The 19,917-nt window shown below is 57.5% G+C and overlaps 2 protein-coding genes across 3 annotated transcripts; one reads left to right on the top strand and one right to left on the bottom strand.

Annotated features, from left to right (window-relative positions):
- Positions 1-1,365: 1,365 nt before the first annotated feature.
- On the bottom strand, positions 1,366-6,717 carry SYPL2 (synaptophysin like 2). 2 transcript variants are annotated; one of them, XM_041489576.1, is made up of 6 exons: positions 6,149-6,713; positions 5,486-5,557; positions 3,912-4,030; positions 3,242-3,443; positions 2,970-3,161; positions 1,366-1,718 (listed from the first exon to the last, which is right to left on the bottom strand). In XM_041489576.1, the coding sequence occupies exons 1-6, from the start codon at positions 6,197-6,199 to the stop codon at positions 1,590-1,592; spliced, it is 765 nt and encodes a 254-aa protein (XP_041345510.1). In that variant the 5' UTR covers positions 6,200-6,713; the 3' UTR covers positions 1,366-1,589. The 2 variants fall into 2 exon arrangements, with proteins under 2 accessions (XP_041345510.1, XP_041345511.1); XM_041489577.1 differs by lacking the exon at positions 5,486-5,557 and having other exon boundaries at positions 6,149-6,717.
- Positions 6,718-7,155: 438 nt separating this feature from the next.
- PSMA5 (proteasome 20S subunit alpha 5) lies at positions 7,156-18,124 on the top strand. The gene is made up of 9 exons (XM_041489575.1): positions 7,156-7,336; positions 8,182-8,248; positions 11,065-11,191; positions 12,453-12,520; positions 13,096-13,203; positions 13,283-13,341; positions 14,017-14,119; positions 15,094-15,180; positions 17,848-18,124. The coding sequence occupies exons 1-9, from the start codon at positions 7,308-7,310 to the stop codon at positions 17,923-17,925; spliced, it is 726 nt and encodes a 241-aa protein (XP_041345509.1). The 5' UTR covers positions 7,156-7,307; the 3' UTR covers positions 17,926-18,124.
- The last annotated feature ends 1,793 nt before the right edge of the window (positions 18,125-19,917 follow it).

Here is a 19,917-nt window from a genome sequence, read left to right as displayed (position 1 = left end):
CCGCGCCGCCCCCGCCCCGCGCATGCGCCGCGCGCCCCGCCCGCCCCGCGGCACCACGGGCACGGTAGTCCCGGAGCGACCCCCGCCCGGCCCGACCCGGCAGCCCGCACCGGCACGGCGCCCGCTGAGCTGGGCACACCCGCTGTCCCGCACTGACCGGGCGTCCCGAGTGATCCCTGCACCAGGCTGGGGTCTCCTGTTATCCCTGTACGGGGATGGGGTACCCGGTATCCCGATAACAGCTTGGGGGTACCCGGTATCCCTGCAATAGCTTGGGGGTACCCGGTATCCCTGTAACAGCTTGGGGGTACCCGGTATCCCGATAACAGCTTGGGGGTACCCGGTATCTCTATACTCGGCTGGGGTTCCCTGTTGTCCCCATACTAGACCCAGAACCCCAGTTATTCCTAGAAGGGGCTGGGTTCTCCTGTTGTCCCTGTATGGGGATGAGAGTACCCGGTATCCCTATAACAGGTTAGGAGCACTCGGTATCCCTACAGTCGGTTGGGGTTCCCCGTTATTCCCATAACAGACCCAGAACTCCAGTTGTTCCTATAAGGGGTCTCCTGTTATCCCTGTATGAGAATGGGGCTACCGGGTATCCTGATAACAGCTTGGGGGTACCCGGTATCCCTATACTCTGTTGGGGTTCCCTGTTGTCCCCACACCAGACCCAGAACCCCAGTTATTCCTATAAGGGGCTGGGGTCTGTATAGTTACTTCTATACTGGGCTGTCAGCCCAGGGTATTGCCACACAAGGCGGAGATTCCAGGTTATTCCTGTGCAGAGCTGGGGACCCTCGTCATGCCTATACCAGCCTGGGACCCCCATTATCCTTCCACTGCTCTGGGGTTCCCTGTTATCCCTATATGGAACTGGGACCCCCTGTCATTATTCCCATTCCAGGCTGGGGTTCCAAGTGATCCCTATACTGGAATGGTGCTCCCAGTATTATCCCAATGCTGGACTGAGGTTCCTGATTATCCTTTTACTGCTCTGGGGTCCCCTGTGACCTGTTTGGGATCCTCCATTATCCCAATACTAATCTGATGTCTGGTTCCCAGTGCAGGGTGCCCATTCCCAGTGCCAGGATCCCAATGCAAGGTGCCCATTCCCAGTACCGGGATCCCAGTACAAGGTGCCCCATTCCCACTACCAGGTGTCCAGTGCAGGTTGCCCCATTCCCAGTGCCAGGATCCCAGTGCGGGGTGCCCGTTCCCAGTGCCAGGATCCCAGTGCACCAGGATCTGGTACAGTTCACCCTGCGCCAGAGACGGGACGGGTTTATCCCTGTATGGACCAGGGGTCGTGCCCCAGCCGGGTGCGCGCAGCTCCGCACCGAGGCAGACACCGGAGCCGCGATGCACAGCTGGTACCCAGGACTTTATGCGCCCCACACAGACACGGACCCCCGGGGTGACACACAGAGCCCCCGACAACAAGCGGGACCCCCGGCGTTCCGTGTCGCCCTTCAGCATCCCAACCCCCGGCGGCTCCAAGCCCGGGGACAGCGACACCCCGTCCCCGGGCTGGCGGCCGGCGCGAGGTCCCGGGGGCCGGGCGGGTCCCCGGGCTGGTGGCCCCGGGGCTACTGCTTGTCGATGGCGCCCTGCTCGGCCGCGCTGTCGCCGGGCGCGGGCGGCCGCAGCCACGGCGTCTCCCGCAGCACGAACCAGCAGTTCCCGGCCCACAGCAGGAAGTTGAGGAACCCGAAGAGCTGCAGGAGAGGAAAGGGGAGAGCAGAGAGGACAAACAAAAAGGGAGAGGGTCCCACAGGGCAGCCTTGGGGGAGCAAGCACCCCACACACCCCGTGTGCCCCATGAGCTGCAAGCACCCCATGAACCCACCGTGTGTGCCCTGTGCACCCCATACACACCATAATTCCCGTACATCCCATGCACCCCACTGCGCTCCAGACACCCCACGTGCCCCATGTCTAACCCATGTCCTGTGCCCCACACACCCCATACTCCCCACATTGTCCCAATGTGCCTCAATGTGCCATGCAACCTGTGCACCCCATGGACCCTGTATGCCCCATGTGCCTCATGCACCCCATGTGCACCATGCAACCCACATGCCAGATGCACCCCACGCACCCCACTTCCCCCCATGAGCCCCATATACCTCAAGCACCTCATGTGCCCTACGCCCCCACACACATCACACACTCCACACATCCCAAACACCGACGCCAGGGACTGCATCACCACCACCCACCCCATGCTGGCAGTCCCTGATGGCTGGGTGCCCCATTCCCAGTGCCAGGATCCCAGTGCAGAATGCCCATTCCCAGTGCCAGTTTCCCAGTGCAGGGTGCCCCATTCCCAGTGCCAGTTTCCCAGTGCAGGGTGCCCATTCCCAGTACCAGGATTCCAGTGTGGGGGGGTGGGGGGATGCAGGGCAGATCCCACATCCCCTGGGACCAAGGCAGGTGGCTGTGGAATGTTTTCACCCACATTTCCACACTGTGCCAGTATTTTCATCTGTGTGCCCACACTGCCACTGCCCTCTCCTGGCTGAGCTCAGGAATCTGGCACAGGTGTGGCAGAGTGTGTGAGTGTGCACCTGTGTGTGTGCATTGTGCACATGCACTCTGCACCTGTGGTGTGCTCCACGGCCACATGTGCTGTCCTGTGAACACGTGTGTGCACTGCTGTGCCTTCACATGCCCAGATGTGCAGCCTGTGGGTTGCAGGTGTGTATGCACGTGTGCTGCTCAGCTCTGCTTCAGCCCCCTACACTGCGCTCCCAATGAAAAAATGACACCTATTTGGCCATGTGTGCCCGTGTGTGTGCCCATGTGTGTGCCTGTGTGTGTGCCCGTGTGTGTGCCCGTGTGTGTGCCCATGTGTGTGCCTGCCCATGTGTGTGCGCCCGTGTGTGTGCCCATGTCTGTGTGTGTGTCTGTGTGTGTGCCCATGTGTGTGCCTGTGTGTGCCCGTGTGTGTGCCCCTGTGGCCTCACCACCGAGATGTTGGCCAGCCCCATGGCCGGCGTGGTGCCAGCGTTGCAGAGCACCCCGTCGCCCTGGCAGACCGCCATGGCAGCGATGAGGGCGGAGGGGCGCGTGGCTGCCTTCACGTCGCTCAGCCCCTTGCCCCACGCCGCCGCTGCCACCAGCCAGAAGAAGGCAAAGCAGACGGTGACGCAGAAATCCTGCCAGGATGAGAGCCCGGCATCAGCCGCCGCCCTGGCACGGCGCTGGGCTCGCTGTCCCGGGGGCGAGCCTGCCTTACTGTGAAGGGCAGCTTCGTGTTCTCCGTGTACAGGGAATGGAAGCGGAGGTAGAGCACCAGAGCAGCCATGGAGTAGAGGAAGGAGAAGACCCCCAGGGTCACGAAAAACTCGGCGGGAGCGGAGAAATCACCCACGAGGTACAGGGTGCGGGCTTCTGATTCATCCTCGCAATTCGGCATCCCAAAGGGAATCTGGTATAACCTGGGATAGAGGGAGGGGGGGTCAGGGGCTGGGAATGGAGAGGATGGTGGGGGTAGGTGGTTTAACCACGCTGGGATGGTCCCCTGGGAATGGAGATGATGACAGGGATGGCTAGAATAACCAGGCTGGGGTTAGAACCGTGACTCTCATCTGGCCCAACTCCATCATTGCCTTTCCAGATAAATCAGGATTCCCTGAGTACTGAGTACTGAGAATTTCCCTCCTTCCCCACCCAGGTTTTCCGTGATTAACAAGAATCCCCCTGGGTGGTGTCAGGAGCTGACAGGGATGCCAGGGGATGTCCCATGGGGTCAGGGTGTGGGTGGTCCCCAGCTGAACACAGCACCTCAGAGACCATGGCTGTGGTCCCATGGAGGTCCTGCCAGCAGGAAGGGAGTCTGACCCCAGCCCAGCACCCCCAGCTTGTGTGGGGGAGCCTGGGGGGTGTCAGGGCTCAGCAGCCCTCACCTGAAGGGGTACCCGAACTGGATGCTGATGGCTGTCATCCCTCCGCTGTCACATTTCACTGTGGCGCCGGTCTCGCCGCTGAAGGAGCCGCAGGAGCCAAAGGCGAAGATGGCAAAGAGCTACAGGAGAGGGCAAGGGTGAGGGGGATGAGGGCCTGGGGGCCCTTTCCTCCTTGGGGGGCAGGCTGCATCCCCTGGCAGTGAGTAATGGGCAAGCTTCCACCCCCCCAGGTGTTGGCCTCGGGTGCCTCCTTCCAGCACTGGGATTCTACTGGCACTGGGATTTGAGGATGGGGGTCATGTTTGTGGCTGAGTAATGGGCAAGCTGCCACCCCCCAGGTGTTTGCCTCGGTGCCTCCTTCCAGCACTGAGATTCTACTGGCACTGGGATTTGAGGATGGGGGTCATGTTTGTGGGGGGTGGGGACACCAAGGCCAAACCCACCCCCATCCCTCCTTAATTTTGGGCAGGGTACTGAGTGCCAGAGTGGGTTTCCAGGCAGCTGGGAGCATCCCCATGGTGGGACCCCCGAAGCTGTCCCCTCCCCAGGAGCCAGCAGTGCCCTCCCTTGCCGTTGGAGTCACACTGCTCTCATCTCTTGGATGAGGGTGCCAGGAAAGCACCATTCTCAAAGGATTTTCCCACAACTCCTCCTGGCTGAGCTCCCAGCCTCCCGGGTGAAACGGGGAATCTAAGCCAGGCCTGACCCTGCAGGGATGGGCAGCCCCATGTGTGGCACTAAGGGTTTAAGCAGGGGTGTCAGTGGATCCTCCAGGGATTTTCTCCTCATTTTTGCTTCTGGGCTGTCTTTGCATGTGGGGTCTGATCCCATATGGTGGCCTCAATGGCAGAGGGAGCCCAGAGCCTCCGTGGGTGGGATTATGCAAACCAAGGAGCTGTCGGATTGGGGGAAAGCCCCTCAAGCTGGCTTCTCCTGGTGGGAGATGCCCAAAGAGGGCTGAGTCCCCCCTGTACCTCAGTTTCCCCCGGGAGCCCCCCAGCCTGGCAAGGCCGAGCTGCAGAAATGCCACCCTGAAACCCAATCTCACAGGGAGCCATTCATGGCACGGCCAGGACGGGACAGAGCCGCGGGCGCTTGGCTCCCCCCTGTCCCCAGCGTCCCCCTTGCTGGGGCTCACTGACCCTCAGTCCCTCTCCCCACCCACCCACCCACCCCCCAGTGCCCCCTGAGCCCGTGGCAATGGCGGGGGCCTGACACCCCGATGTCACTGTCCCCTTTGGCACGGCTGGGCAGAGCCACCTGCTCAAGGTCACCGGGAGGGGCTCGTGGCCTGAACCCAGGCGTCCGTGTGGCCCCGCTCCCCTCCTGCCCCGGAGCCCCCAAAACGAGGTCTCCACCCCCGCTGCTGATGGGGTGCAGGAGGCTCCGGAGGGGCGGGGGGGGCTCTGGGGTTCCTTCTTTCTGGGGGGGCTTCGGGAAGGCAACGGAACCCCCCAAATGTGGGGGCACTCCGGTCCTTGGGGAGCAGCAGCAGCCAGCAGCGCTGGGGAAGGGGCTGTGACGGGGGTCCGGGATGAGCCCCGGGACAGGGGGGACACGCCGGGGTCACTCACCCATTCCAGCACCTTGATGAAGCCCAGCGGCTCCTGCAGGCGGCCCCAGCGCAGCCCGCGAAGGACACGGTCCTGCAGGAGAGAGCGCCGGGAGCACCGGGACGGCACCGGGACAGCACCGGGACAGCACCGGGACGGAACCGGGGTCTGCTCAGGGGGACCGGGGCGCTACCCCGGGTTGCCACAACAGCATTGCTCCGGGCACGGGGCTGCAACGGCGGATCGGGGGCTGCAAAGGGCTGCTCGGGGCTGGGGGTTACCTCTGTGGAGAGGGGTCTATTCCGGGAAACCGGGGGGACTGCCCCGGCGAACCGGAGGGGCCGCACCGGGGGACCGGGGAGCTGTCCCGGGGAAACGGGAAGGCTGCAACGGGATTGTCCCGGGCAGGGGGCTGCCCTGAGGACCGGGGAACGGCACCAGCACAGCGGAGGGTGCACCGCGGCACCGGGACGCTGCACCGGAGGTCGCACCGGTGGCCACAACGGGACACTGCGGGCTGCTCCGGAGATCGACGCTGGAACACCACGGACTTCTCCGGGGATCGCCTCCGGGACACCGGGGGGACACCGGGAGCTGCCCCGAGCAACAGTGCCGGGACACCAAGGGGCTGCGCCGGGAGCCTGCCGCGGTCACCGGGAGGGGGGACGCACACCGGAGCCCTACCTGGAGCCGGGGCGCTTTATCACCGGCCGCGGGGGCGCCGGGCTCCGACATGGCCGGCCCGGGGGCGGTCGGTGCTGCCTCCGCCGCCCGCTGGGACGGCTCCGCTGGCGTAGCCGCCACCGGGCACCCCACCGCCCCCGGGGCGGGCAGCGCCGCCCCGCCCCCGGCAGCGCCCCTGGGCCGGCCCCGGGCCCCCCGGGACTGCCCCCCGCCCCTGCCCGCCCCCGGGCGCTCCGGGCAGCGCAGCGCCCCCCGGGGGGGATCCGGCCGTCCCTCGGCTCCTCCGCTCCCCCGGGAGCCGGCAGCGCTGGAACCAGGCGGGAATCCCGCCGGGAGCCGCTACCGGGCCGGCAAGGAGGCTGAGGGCGTCGCACCGTGTGCTGGGCGGTGGGGTGCCGGTGTGGCCGGGGGGGCAGGGGCATACACCCCCCCGGTACCGCCTCCCGGTACTCCCCTCCGTGCAGCCCGTCCCGGAGCCCCTTCCCCACACCGCCTCCCGTAGCTTCATCCCGGTGCCCCCTTCTCGGTATCCCATCCCCGGTGCCGCCTCCCTGAATCCCCTTTCCCGGTGTCCCTTTCCCGACTCCCCTTTCCCGATCCCCCTTTCCCGGTACCCCCTTTCCCGATCCCCCTCCCCGATCCCCCTTTCCCGGTGTCCCTTTCCCGGTCCCCATTCCTGGGAGCCCCTCCCGGCACCGCGCCGTGCCCGCCGCAGGCCCCGCCCCCTGCTGCTCTGGCCCCGCCCCTGGTACAACAGCCACGCCCTCTCTATGACAGCGCCCCTCAAGGTCCCGCCCCCAACGCTTTGCCCCGCCCCTCACCGCTCAGACCACGCCCCCACAAGTAACCCAGCAATATGACCACGCCCCCTGAGCTCCGGGCCCGCCCCATCAGATGGCCCCGCCTATCTCCCGTTCTCACAATCCCGGCCCCGCCCCCCTCTGCGCTGGTCCCGCCCTCCCCGCGCTCCCATTGGTCGAGCCGCAGGGCCGCTGTCCAATGGGCGGGCGGCGCGGGCGGAAGTGCCGCTCGGGGCCGGAAGCGGCGTTGCAGCCCCCGGCGAGGCCGCGGCGCTCCCGGTGCCCCCGGACCCCTCGAGCCCCCCCGGCCCCTCCGGAGTCCCCGGGATCCGCCGGCCCCTCCCGGCCCCGCCGCCGCCATGTTCCTCACGCGCTCCGAGTACGACCGGTGAGTGCCCGCCCTTCGCGCGGCTGAGTCACGGGCCTGCACCCGGCGCGGCCCGAGCGGCCCGGCCCGCCCCGAGCGGCGGCTCCCGCGCTGGGAGCGCACCGGGAGCTGCCAGGAGCCCGCAGCCCTGCCGCGGGACCGGGGGCTGCCAGGATGGGACGGACCGAGGGCGGGGAACTCGTGCTGTGCGGGGATGGGGCAGGCAGGGAAAGGAGCGTGTGCGGGACAGGGAGCGGAGCACCGGGAGCGGCTGAGGGAGCCGGGAAGGGGCTCAGCCTGGGGAGAAGGAGGCTCAGAGGGGACCCTGTGGCTCTGCACCGCTCCTGACAGGAGGGGACAGCCGGGGGGGTCGGGCTGTGCTCCCAGGGAACAGGGACGGGAGCAGAGGGAACGGCCTCAGGCTGGGCAGGGCTGTTTAGTTCGGGTGTTGGGAGGTGTTTCATGGAAAGGGTTGTCCAGCCCCGGCACCGCTGCCTAAGGCAGGGGTGGAGTCCCCGTCCCTGGAAGGGCTCAAACCACGTGGAGGGGGCACCTGGGCCCGGGGGTGAGCGCGGCCTTGGCAGCGCTGGGGAAGGCCGGGCTCCAGCATCCCAAAGGACTTCTCCAGTCTCAAGCATTCCAGGGTAAACCAGGACCTGCCTGGCTCCTGGTGCTCCCTTTGGGTTCCAAAGTGTGCCAGCACATCTCACCTGGGCCTTGGCCTGCTGGCTCTCCTGGAGCTCTGTCTGTGAGCACCCCGAGTCCCCCTGGGGGTCCCTGTGCCCCCTGTGCCCGGGTGGCCTCGCCCTCACGGGGCTTGCTCTGCCTCGGCTGCCTGCCCTTCTCACTGTGTGCTCTCCTTGCAGGGGTGTGAACACCTTCTCTCCAGAGGGGAGGCTCTTCCAGGTGGAATATGCCATCGAGGCCATAAAGGTACTTTTTAAAAAGTGTCCAAATTGTGACATCTGGGGCTCCTTCCAGCCCAAGGCAGGGATTGCTCAGGACTTGTTGGAACCCTGGAGGCTGGGAATTTTAAACTTTCTGTGCTGAAAGGCACAGACCCACTAAATAATACTGCATTTGACCTGAGGCTGTAAAGAAGGCTTCCAAAACTGATTAACAGCACTAGAATTATGAGGGTGTGGTTAATTAGAAGTGTATAATAGCACAGAATAGAAAACTTAAAGTTTGGGTTTATAAAATATAGTAATAAATATAAAGCAAAATAGAAGTTTTAGAGTGGAAACAAATTTCCCTCCTTCTCCCTCCTTCTCCCTCCTTCTCCCTCCTTCTCCCTCCTTCTCCCTCCTTCTCCCTCCTTCTCCCTTTGAGTGGTATTTTATATTTAAACAGAAAAGTCCTCATTGCAGACTTGAAGTAATCAATTATTAAGTAAAAAAAGAAAATAATTTAAGTAGAATTTCTAAAAAGAACAAGAGCTAGTTAACAATTTTGTGCCTTACTAATGAAAAGCTACAAAACTCACAGCTGTGAGGCTGTAACATTGGTAAGAAACAATGAACACCTAAATCTAAACACAAATTATCATCTCAAGGACCTTCAATCCCAGCCCAAATAAAAATAAAAAAAAAAGAAACAAAGAACCCACAAGGACTAATCCAGGCTGTGTCTGTTTCCTCCAGCCAAACACCCACAGCTCTGCTTTTATGGGTCAGGAGGGACCAAAACCCATTGATTTTCCCCAAAATTCAGTGGAATGTTCCCTCCCCTGTCCTACCAAGTGATTTATCCCCCCAAAAGTGCAGTCCAAATCTGTTTATCCCCAAATCAAACCTAAACCACTTCTTGGGTGGATTTAAATGTAAAGCTGAAGGTTGTTAGGAGCAAACCCACCTTTGCAGGGCCAAATGGCCTTTGGGGATTAAAGATCCTTAACTGATAAATGTCCTTTATTAACTAATATTCCTGTGTATTATATTTATAGAATGTGAGTGTTGATTGGCAATAAGTTTAAATTTGGAAGAAGCAGGTCAAGTGAGGAAGGGAAAAAGCTCTGAGGTGTTTGAACTGGGGAGAAGGGTCCTGACTTCATCTTCCCTGTGTTCCTTTAGCCCCTTGGAGCACTAAAAAGGGGAATAAAGTAATAATGTAACAGAAAAAGGAACACAGTTATCAAGGACTTGGGAATTAAAGATCCCAGGAGGATGTTGGTGGCCATGCTGACATGATAAATTAAAACAGATCTCCTGCCACACCTGTGGCTGTAGGTGCAGCTTTCCAGGGAATCTTGTTGTTAAAATTAAACCCATGTCTTGAAGAGGATGTTGGGAGGGAGCATTCCACACTGCAGCTGGGACAGTTCTGCCAGGAAATTCCCTGGTGTGGAAGAGCTGGGAGTGCTGGGAGCAGACTGGGATCCAGGCAGGGCTGTGGGGTCAGGGTGGGATGGAGGGAGGGGTTGGTGGGATGGAGCTGGGATCGAGTTTAGGAGTTGGTGGGGTTAAGGTAGGACCAGTATGTGGGGTGGTGGGATTAAATAGGATTAGCTAAGGTCTGGTAAAATCCAGATTAGGGGCTGGTAAAATCCAGATTAGAGGCTGGTAAGATCCAAAAAGCATTGGTAGGATCATGGTGGCATCAAGGCAGGGTTGGTGGGACCCAAGGCTGGATCGAGTTTAGAAGTTGATGGGATCAAGATGGGGTTAAGGTGGGACCAGTATGTGGGTTGGTGGGATTAAATAGGATTAGGTAAGGGCTGGTGGGATCCAGATTAGGGGCTGATAAGATCCAAAAAGCATTGGTAGGATCATGGTGGGATCAAGGTGGGATGGAGGTAATTGTTGGTGGGATCAAGGCTGGATCAAGTTTAGGAGTTGGTGGGATCAAGGTGGGGTTAAGGTAAGACCAGTGTGGGGGTTGGGGGGATTAAATAGGATTGGCTAAGGGCTGGTGGGATCCAGATTAGGGGCTGGTAAAATCCAGATTAGGGGCTGGTAAGATCCAGAAAAGCACTGGTGGGATCAAGGCAGGGCTGGTGGGATGAAAGTGGGATCAAGGCAGCTCTTGGTGTGCCCAAGGTAGGATCAAAGTAGAGGCTGTTGGGGTCCAGGCAGGGATTTGTGGGCTCAGGGTAGAATCATTGTGAGAGTTGGTGCAGTTGAGGTGGGATCCAGGCAGGGCTTGATGGGATCACAGCAGGATCCAGACAGGGCTGCCAGGAGCCCCTGGGATCTGTCCCTGTGCTTGTGGCCTGGTGACACTGAGGTGTCCTGCAGTCCTGGGGTGGAATTCCTGCCTGGGACTCTGGGGAGAACAGGAGCTTATGGAAAGGCCCAAGCCAGAGCTGCAGAGGGATTTGTACTGATGTAGGAAATTATCTCACCCTTAAAGGTTTAAAAGAGTTTAAAACTCTCTTTTCCCTGTGGCAGAGGAGAATTCCCAGGGCCTTTTCCACTCACCAGGCTCCACAAACTGCTGTTGCTTGAAGGATGTGCAGCTGGGGAAGGGGCTGGAGCACCAGGAGGGGCTGAGGGAGCTGGGGAAGGGGCTCAGCCTGGAGAAAAGGAGGCTCAGGGGGGCCTTCTGGGACCCACTGGGTTCTCATGGGAATCACAGCTTTCACCCTCCCCATTTCCTTCTTCAGGGAATAAACTTCAAAATCCACCACGCCAAGTCAGAGTGGGTTTGTGTGTGGGTGACACAATTGAATCCAAACCAACACACCTGTAAATAAGTTGGAATTAGCACTGGTATGTGTGTGAGCTGGAGCCTGTGGTGGTGTTTTACAGCTTGGCTCCACAGCCATCGGGATCCAGACCTCAGAGGGAGTTTGCCTGGCTGTGGAGAAGAGGATCACATCCCCCCTGATGGAGCCCAGCAGCATTGAGAAGATTGTGGAGATCGACTCCCACATTGGTATGGAGGAGGGATTATCCCTGGGGGTCCCTCTGCATCAGATCACCCCTAAAATTGTGAATTATTTATGCTAAGAGTCCATCCCCTGGCAATTTGGGAAGCTGTGTGTTGGGATGAGCCCTCCCAGCAGGCAGTGCCTGGAGCAGGAAGGTTCATCCCTGCCAGTGCACAGCAGCTCCAGGAAGCAGAAAGGGGCAGCTGAAGCACTGCCCCCTGCCTCACTAACCTCCCTCATGAAAGCTCATCCCAAATTTAGCTCTGGGAGGGCAGGGAATTATGGTGGGCCTGGCTGGGGCCAGTTTCTCCAGGATCACTGATGCCACCCATGCCCCGAGCGGCCCACAGTGGGCTCATGACCAAATATGTCTCCCTGAAGGGGCAGGAAACCTCCAAAATTCCTGTGTTGCTGCTCCATGGGCATGGGAGAGCTCCAAGAGTCCAATTTCCTGCTCCCAGAAGCTTGTGATGCAATCCCCTCCTCCCAGAGTGGGATCTGTGCTGGGATTCCTGCAGCCTCTGCTGCCTGTGGGGCAGCCAGGGCCCTTCCCAGCAGGTTCTTCTGGAGCAAATCTGGTTCAATCCCATGGAATCCTCGAGGCTGGAAAAGCCCTCTAAGATCATGGAGTCCAACCATCCCAAGACCACCACTAATCCATGTCCCAAAGTGCCACATCCTCACTTTTTGAACCCTTCCAGGGATGGGGACTCCACCAGTGTTCACAGGGCAGCCTGTGCCAGGTCTGACCATGCTTTCCATGAAAAAAATTTATGTAATATCTGACCTGAACCTCCCCTGGTGCAGCCTGGGGCTGTTCCCTCTCCTCCTGTCCCTGTTCCCTGGAGAAGAACCTGACCTCCCCCCGGCTGTCCCCCCCTGTCAGGAGCTGTGCAGAGCCACAAGGTCCCCCCTGAGCCTCCTTTTCTCCAGACTCAGCCCTTTCCCAGCTCCCTCAGCCCCTCTGGTGCTCCAGCCCCTTCCCCAGCTCTGTTCCCCTCTCTGTACATGCTCCAGCTCCTCATTGTCCTTCTTGTCATGAGAAACCCAAAACTGACCCCAGCATTCCAGGTGAGGCCTCAGCAGTGCCCAGCACAGTGGGACAAATCTCTTCCCCACCTTCCCATGCAGGGACCAGCTTCTCCCTGCAGCCCTTTGTGTCTTGTGTGGGCTTTGGGCAATCTGGGGGAAAACACATCCCAAATAATGGGTGGAATGACTCAGGAATGAAACAGGAATGACTCCTGGTTGCCCTTTCCCTTCCAGGGTGTGCCATGAGTGGCCTAATAGCTGATGCAAAGACTTTAATTGACAAGGCCAGAGTGGAGACTCAGGTAAGATCTGACATCTCTGTTCTTAAATTAGCAGCACAAATCCCAGGAACTCCTTGAAAGTGCTGGGAAAGGGGAGATCATTCCATCAAAGAAGCTGGTGGGAAGCTGGAGGCTTGTTGGGAGTGTGGGGGCTGTCTGATTGTTCTGCTAAAATATTGGATATATTGATTTTCTTTTTATCCCCTTAAATTTCCTGGATGCCTCAGGTGCTTGGAGGTCCCAGGTACAAATCTGTGCTGCTGCAAAGGATTTTCCTGGGGTTTTCTGCTGCATATCAGCACTTTTCCACCCTCTGGAGAGCTGGGTAACACATTACTTCCAAAGCAGATATTGGGATAAAGCCCTTCAGCCTTGCATTTCCCCACTGGCATCCCAAGCCTTGGTGTCCAGTTCTCTGTGGATTTTTGTACATCCCACTCTCCCTGATGCTTCCTTGAGGGAACTGGCTGTGCCCTGAGTTCCACAGGGAAGTTATCCTTGTGTCCCCATGGGGTCCCTCTCCACCTCAGCCATGCAGGGGTGCCATACTTCGGGCACATGGGGATAATGGAATCTTTATTTGGGTTTTCCTGCAGAATCACTGGTTCACCTACAACGAGACAATGACGGTGGAGAGTGTGACACAGGCTGTGTCCAACCTGGCCCTGCAGTTTGGGGAGGAAGATGCTGACCCAGGAGCCATGGTGGGACTGGGGGGACTGGGGGGATTGGGGAGCCCCCTGGCCTTGCCCTGTCTGACCCATTCCCTGCTCTGTCCCGCAGTCCCGCCCCTTCGGTGTCGCTCTGCTCTTCGGAGGAGTGGATGAGAAGGGACCTCAGCTGTGAGTTCTGCTCTCTTAATCCAGGGAAAAGACCAAGCCTCCACTGCAGAATTCCCAGGCTGTTTTAAGGACTTGATTCTGGGATTTTCCTTAAGCCAACCCCTTGGGGTTTATCCCATTATGTCCCTGATATGTTTGTTAATTCTGTTAAACCCTTTCCAGAGCCTTGCCTGCTTGTTTGGCATGGAAAATCATCATATCTGCCCCAAACCTTTGCCTTTTTAACTTAAAAATGTGGTTTCCTGGGGAGGAGGGAAGTGTTAAAGCTCTCCTCATCTTGAGTGTATTCTTACCTTTCTCTAAAGGACCGGCAGAGCCACCAGTAACATAATCCATGTGACATTCCTTGGGGAGGTGTTGGAGCAGCTGTAACCTGAACTCAGCGCTTCAAATGGCCCCACTGGAAGTGGGAAAGGCTTGGCAGAGCCAGACCAGTCAGGTCTGCCTTCCAGCAGGGAAAAAAACTTGCTGAATTTATTAAAAAACGTTTAGGATAAGATGGGAAATCCAAAGGGAAATGGCTCTATGAGGAAGGAGGGCAGTGTTAGAGTGTGTAAGTTGCCAGTCTGGGAATGAATCCTAGCTCCAGCTAGGAGCTCTGGGGGGCTGCTGGGAGAGTCTTTGGGATGCCCTGGGGTGGGATGGGGTGCAGGCAGTCACCCCCTGTCCCCACAGGTTCCACATGGATCCCTCGGGGACGTTCGTGCAGTGCGATGCCAGAGCCATCGGCTCCGCCTCAGAGGGAGCCCAGAGCTCCCTGCAAGAGGTTTACCACAAGGTAAGGGCTGCATTTGGGCTTGGGGGTCACCTCTCCTGGCTCTGGGGTACTTCACCACCTCCCAGGGTCCCCTCATTCCCTCCCCAGTGAGGGTTTAGGAGTGGGCTGGAGAGGAGGTGCCTGAGGGCAGGATCACTCCTGAGCAGAGGACTCTGTGAGTAGGTGCTGAGGATCTCTAAACTGAGAGCTGCTCCCAGCAGCTGCTCTCTGAGGGGCTGCTCTCTGCCTGTGAGGTAATTAAGGCCATGTCAGGAAGTTCCCTATAAATAAAAACTGAGCTCTGGGAGCTGCTGTCAGCATCAGGCTGCGTGTGGGTACAGCTGGAAGCATCCTGAGCTCACAGCAGCACCTTCAGAGAAGGGAGCAGCTTTTGTGCTGGAATTTCTGGTCATGTTTGATATTAAATAGGAATTTTTTTCCCCCGTGAGGAGGGAGTTGCCCGTTTTGGGTGGTAAGAAACCAAACCCTATGAAAAGCACAATTAGTGATGGTGGCTGGGAAGACTCATTTGGTCACTGGAATTCTCCAAATTACCCAAATCTTGGACTCCCTGGCTTGCCAACCCTTTTTCAAGTGCAAAGTTAGTGAAACACAGCTGTGCTGCACATCCCTCCGGCTCTAGGGATGCATGGGATTGATCAGATTCAATGCAGCATGGAAGCTTCTGCCTGGAGGGAATCTGGCTTTTTGGGAGGAAATTGGTGAAGAGAAACAGCCCCTCCTGTCCCAAATAAACCATTTTAAAATTAACCAGATTTATGTGCCCAAATTAACAATTTTTAAATCTCAGAAAGGCAGGATTTCACTGTCCTGTCGGTATCCCTGCCCTGCCTGCTGCAGTCTCCCAGGGATGCTGCAGATCCCTTGCTAAGCTGCTCCTTTGGCTCCTGGCTCAAGGGATTTGGGAGAGGGGAGGGAGAGGGGCCAGCTCCTGAGCCTGCAGCTTGTCATCCATGAGCCATTTGTTTTTGCAGTCCATGACGCTAAAGGAAGCCATCAAATCTTCCCTGGTCATCCTGAAACAGGTCATGGAGGAGAAACTGAATGCCACCAACATCGAGGTGAGTCCTCCTGGAGCCAGGATTGCCCCTGGAGCAAGGAATGGAGCAGCTCAGGGCTTCCTGAGCCAAGTCCTGCAGGTGTTCCTGCCCTTTGCATCACGTCCTGTGGGGCATTTTGGAAAAGTTGAAGCTTTTCCCTTGCAGAGGTGCAGAGCCTGGTCTGTTTTCATGGCTGATCCAGGGTGAGCAGAAGGGATTCTCTGACCTTCTCCAGTCAGCAGCACCCAACATACCCCCCAGACTGCTTGTTCTTCCCCTGCATCTAGCCATTCTTTTTTGCCTTGCTGCTTGTAATATTAGAAGGAATGAAAATTACCCAGCTCCTGGGCTGCTATATTGGTCCTGGGGCAGTGCCAAAAATCCCTTGGACAGTGGGAGCAGCAAGGATCCTCCAGGATTGGCTGTGCCCCTGGAGCCCTGGGGCAGGCAGTACCCACAGCCTGGGGATGCTGGGCCCCCAGAGCTGCTCCACAGGCTCCTTTTTGGGTGGGAAAGGTACAAACCCTCTGCACTGGGTGGGGTAACTGGGAGATGAGAAGCCAGGCTGGTGTATAGAGTTTGCTTCTATTTTGGGTGGGTTATGAGACACCAGACCTTTCCAAAGTGTGGCATTCCAGCTCCTGAGCTGCTCTCTCCTCCCCTTCCTTCCCTCTGAGTGCTGGGAAACCTTTTCCCAAACAGCCCCAAGGTATTCACCCCATTTTTGTATTAAATGTTGCTGTGGGGGGACCATTCCTGGTGGGATTCAACAGCTTCCTTTGGAGGAGAAGGCCAGCAGCACATGGAAACTTGGATAGTCTGTCCCAAAATCATGCCATGTGGCTGGAATCTCCTTCCCAGGTGCACTTCCAGCCCTTGGCCATACATTTTTTCCTGGTACAGTGCAGGCAGAGGAATGTGTACAGTATCCTGATGTCATGTCCCTGTTTAACAGGGCTTAACTGTGCTTGGCACGGCCCTGGAGTGGGGTGGAATGGTGCAGGGGGAGGACAGCAGGAATGTGCTGAGGATTAAAAGGTTTCTATTGACTCAAGTCACCCCCTGCCTGAAAATCTGCCACCTGAAGAGCTCTTTGCTTCCTAGAAGTATGTGCCTCTCCCATTTCTTGGCTCTGGCCATGCTGCTGTGGCATTTTCCACCTAGGAACAAAGAGGAGAGGGAAAGTGTGGCTGTGGAAGAGTTAAATCCATTGGTGGCAAAGGTCAGGAGCCTGAAAGGAATTCACAATTTTAGATTAATGACTTCCCTGTGAAGCCTGTCAGGGGATGGTGGAGTGAAGCTTTGGTAGGGAGAGGGTGAGGGACAGGTTTGAGGAGGTGGGGAAAGCAAAGGCCTTGGTGTCTCTGCTGGTTTTAGTGTTCATAAAGGTTTTTTCACTATTCAGAGCTGGTTTTGGTGCATAAATCTGGCTCTTGTTGAGTTTGGTTGGGCCCAGGATCAGTCCAGGCCCTGCTCAGGTGGTTTGGTGCCCAGAGCAGCTGTGGCTGCCCCTGGATCCCTGGCAGTGCCCAAGGCCAGGCTGGACAGGGCTTGGAGCAGCCTGGGGCAGTGGGAGGTGTCCCTGCCATGGCAGGGTGGGACTGGATGGGCTTTGAGGTCCTTTTCAGCCTAAACTACTCCATGATTTGAGGGGGGATTTCACCTTAGAGGTTCACAGAGGACCTTGTCTGAGAGTTCTGGGTGAAACCTGGGCTGGCAGCAGCTCTCAGGCTGAGCGTGGGGACCTTCCCACCTGGAAAAACACCTCATGGTGCCTCCCTGCCCCTGGATCAGCTGTTCCCTTGTGCTGGTGAAGGGGGGGTTTGTGAGAAGTCACCCTGGAAGAGCTCTGGGATCTGCTGAGATGCTCCAGAACTTTCCTTCAGCTTATTGGTTGCATCCATACACTTTGATCCCTGGAGAGTCAAAACATGTGCCCAGTGCCTGGGAGTTCAGGAGCATCCCAGCCCCATCCCTGTCCCATCCCAGCCCTGTCCCTGTCCCATCCTGCCCCCATCCCAGCCTTGTCCTGCCCCAACCCCTGTCCCTGCTCCCATCCCTGCTCCCATCCCAGCCCCATCCCAGCCCTGTCCTGCCCATCCCAACCTGTTATGGGATACCCCAGCTCGTTCCAGGGCACCCCAGCTCTCTCTGGAGCCTTGGCATTTCCACTGGCACAGCTGTCCCTGTTTTGGGCTCCCATCCCTGAGCCAGGTGTGAATATTTCTGCTCACGTTTCTCCTCCAGGCTTGTCATTCAAGTATCCCTGATCCCTGGTGCTGCCTCTGGAATGTTTCTGCTGTCTGCCCTGACTTTGTGCTGTCCCTGTTTTCCTTAGAGACCTCTGCCTCAGTTTCCCTGAGCCCCCTCAGCTCCCAGACAGGCCAGGGTTTGTCCCCTTGGTTCCTGGGGGAGCAGACTCCTTTGGAGAGGCAGGAATTCTCTCCTGGGGGTTTTGATGGCTTTTCCCCCATCGAGTGGGAGCAGTTCCCACTAAAATTCCCTGCTGCTGCTCCTGTGAGGAGGCTGAGTCAATTCAAAGCTATTTGTGCAGCAGGCAGCTATTTTAGGGAATCCTGGAGCGTGTTCTGGGCTGGAATGATCCTGCTGGCCTGGCAGATCAGGAGAAGGAACAGCTGCTCCCTGCTTTCCTCAGGCACACTTAACCCCTTGTTCCTTCTCTTGCAGCTTGCCACGGTGGAACCTGGCATGAAATTCCACATGTACACGAAAGAGGAGCTGGAGGAGGTCATCAAGGATATTTGAAAAAGAGGGAGAGACCCCCAAAAGCTCAAAGCCCTGCCCTGACCAAAGGAACTGGTCCAGTTCACCCAGCTCCTGGGACTTCCCTCCCCACAGCACCTGTACCTGCTGCTCCTGCCAGCTCCAGAGGTTTTCTACCTTTTCTGGACAGAACTGAGCTTTGCCCCAGGAGGGAATGAAATAAATAATTTTGTTACTCTCATTGGGCTCCTCAGCAGGGGGGAAAGGTGGGAAGGCAGGGATTTGGAGCCAAAACTGGGGGTGGATTGGGACAGCAGCTGTGCCAAGGGCACTGCCAGCTCTGCTGCAGGAGTGAGTCTCCCTCTTGTGGTGCTGTCCATGGGGAAATCCAGGTGTCATTCCAGACTTCTTTTAAAAAAATAGAGTTTTTAATCTGTTCAGTGCATTCCTCCCTCCTTCTCCAGTGTTTTTTATCTGTAAAAGAGTCCCTGGAGCTCCATCTCCTTTCCTGCAAAGAAATCTACAATCAGCCTTGGGGTTTGTGTTTCCTTCTGGTAGGGCTTGAAAAAAATCCAGAACAGAAAAAAATCCAGAACAACTGTTAGCTCAGAGCCCACCAAGCAGAAACAGGGATAACGGGCTGAGACAGCCCCTCACCACTGAAATCTGCAGGTACCCCTGGGTTTTGAGTTAACCCTGTTTTTCACCAGAAAATTCCTGCTTGTCCCACTTAGGTTTTTTGTTCTTGAGCAAACATCTATCTCTGTGTCCTCAAACAGTGTCTGGGAATCAAAGATGGGTCTGATAAGGGAATAAATTTAGATTAGAAGAGTATTTTCCTATAAAATCATGGGTGTGGGGAAAGCCAGCTCTGCCTCAATCCTGGCAGCTGGCTCTGGGCTGCCCTGGGAAGGGCAGAGGCCTGGAAATGAAATTCCAGGATGAATTACAATTGCAAATTACAATTTCAGGATAAATTATGGTCTCATCTCAAACCAAGCAGCAGTGGCTGGGCCAGGGCTTGTCCTAGGAAATAGCACTGCTGGAAGCGAGGAAATGTGTTTCATCCGTTGGCAAAGCCAAATCTCCCCCCACCTCCAGCGCTGCCTTTTCCAGAAGAATCCCTCTCCTGCTGCTTTTCCCCTCTCTTGCCATTGCCAGATGGATTCAGGAAGAGAAGCAAGTCTGGAAAATCAGGTTTTGGATCAGCTCGGTTCCAGCATAGCCCAGCGCCCTCCTGGAACTCCTGGCAGAATTCCTGTCTCCCCTTCCAGAGCCCTTCAAAGGGAGCAGACTGGATCAGGTGCTGCCCTTAGAGCTGGGTCCAACACCCGGCCCTGCAGCTGGAAGCGAATGAGCAGCTGGAAGCGAATGAGCAGCTGGAAGCGAATGAGCTGTTCATGGCCCTGTCTCCCTTGGGAAGGGTTGGAGTTCTGGATGCTGAGAATTTCAGATTTCTGTGCTGACAGGCACTGACCCCCAGGAGAACACTGCACTGACCTGAGGCCGTGGAGAAGCTTCCAAAATGGAATGATAGCACTGGGATTGTGGGTGTGGAGTTTGAATAGAAGTGTGTGATATCACAGGGTGGGAAACTCAGAGTTCAAGGCTTCAGAATACAGTAATAGATATAGATAAAGCACGATGGGGGTTTCAGCCTGAACGTGAAATAACATCTCCAGCGCTTCAATCCCGACCTTGGAAAAGAAAAGGAAAAGGAAATGAAAAGAAAATAGAAGAGGAAAAGAGATAAAATCAGTTCCTCGGAGCCTGGGCTCGGGGCTGTGCCGCTCCTCTGTGCCCTACCAGCCCCAGGCCACCCCTTTGTGCACGGGTCGGGCGGGCTCCCTGTGGCCTCAGCCAATCAAAAAATCGCTCCGCCGCTCCCGACCAATCAGAGGCTGTCGCTGGGTAGATTACAGACCGGGGTGGGGAGGTGGTTGGTTCAAGCACTGCCAGCCAATCATAGGAGGAGGTGGGCGGTGACTGACAAAGGAGCGATCCAATCAGCTGGCGGGTCTGTGCCTTCGGTCA

The sequence above is a fragment of the Pyrgilauda ruficollis genome, unplaced genomic scaffold (assembly GCF_017590135.1).
Source record: "Pyrgilauda ruficollis isolate IOZ18807 unplaced genomic scaffold, ASM1759013v1 scaffold95, whole genome shotgun sequence".
NCBI lineage: Eukaryota > Metazoa > Chordata > Aves > Passeriformes > Passeridae > Pyrgilauda > Pyrgilauda ruficollis.
The sequence above is the reverse complement of the archived record's forward strand: the minus strand, read 5'-3'. Positions and strand labels throughout refer to the sequence as shown.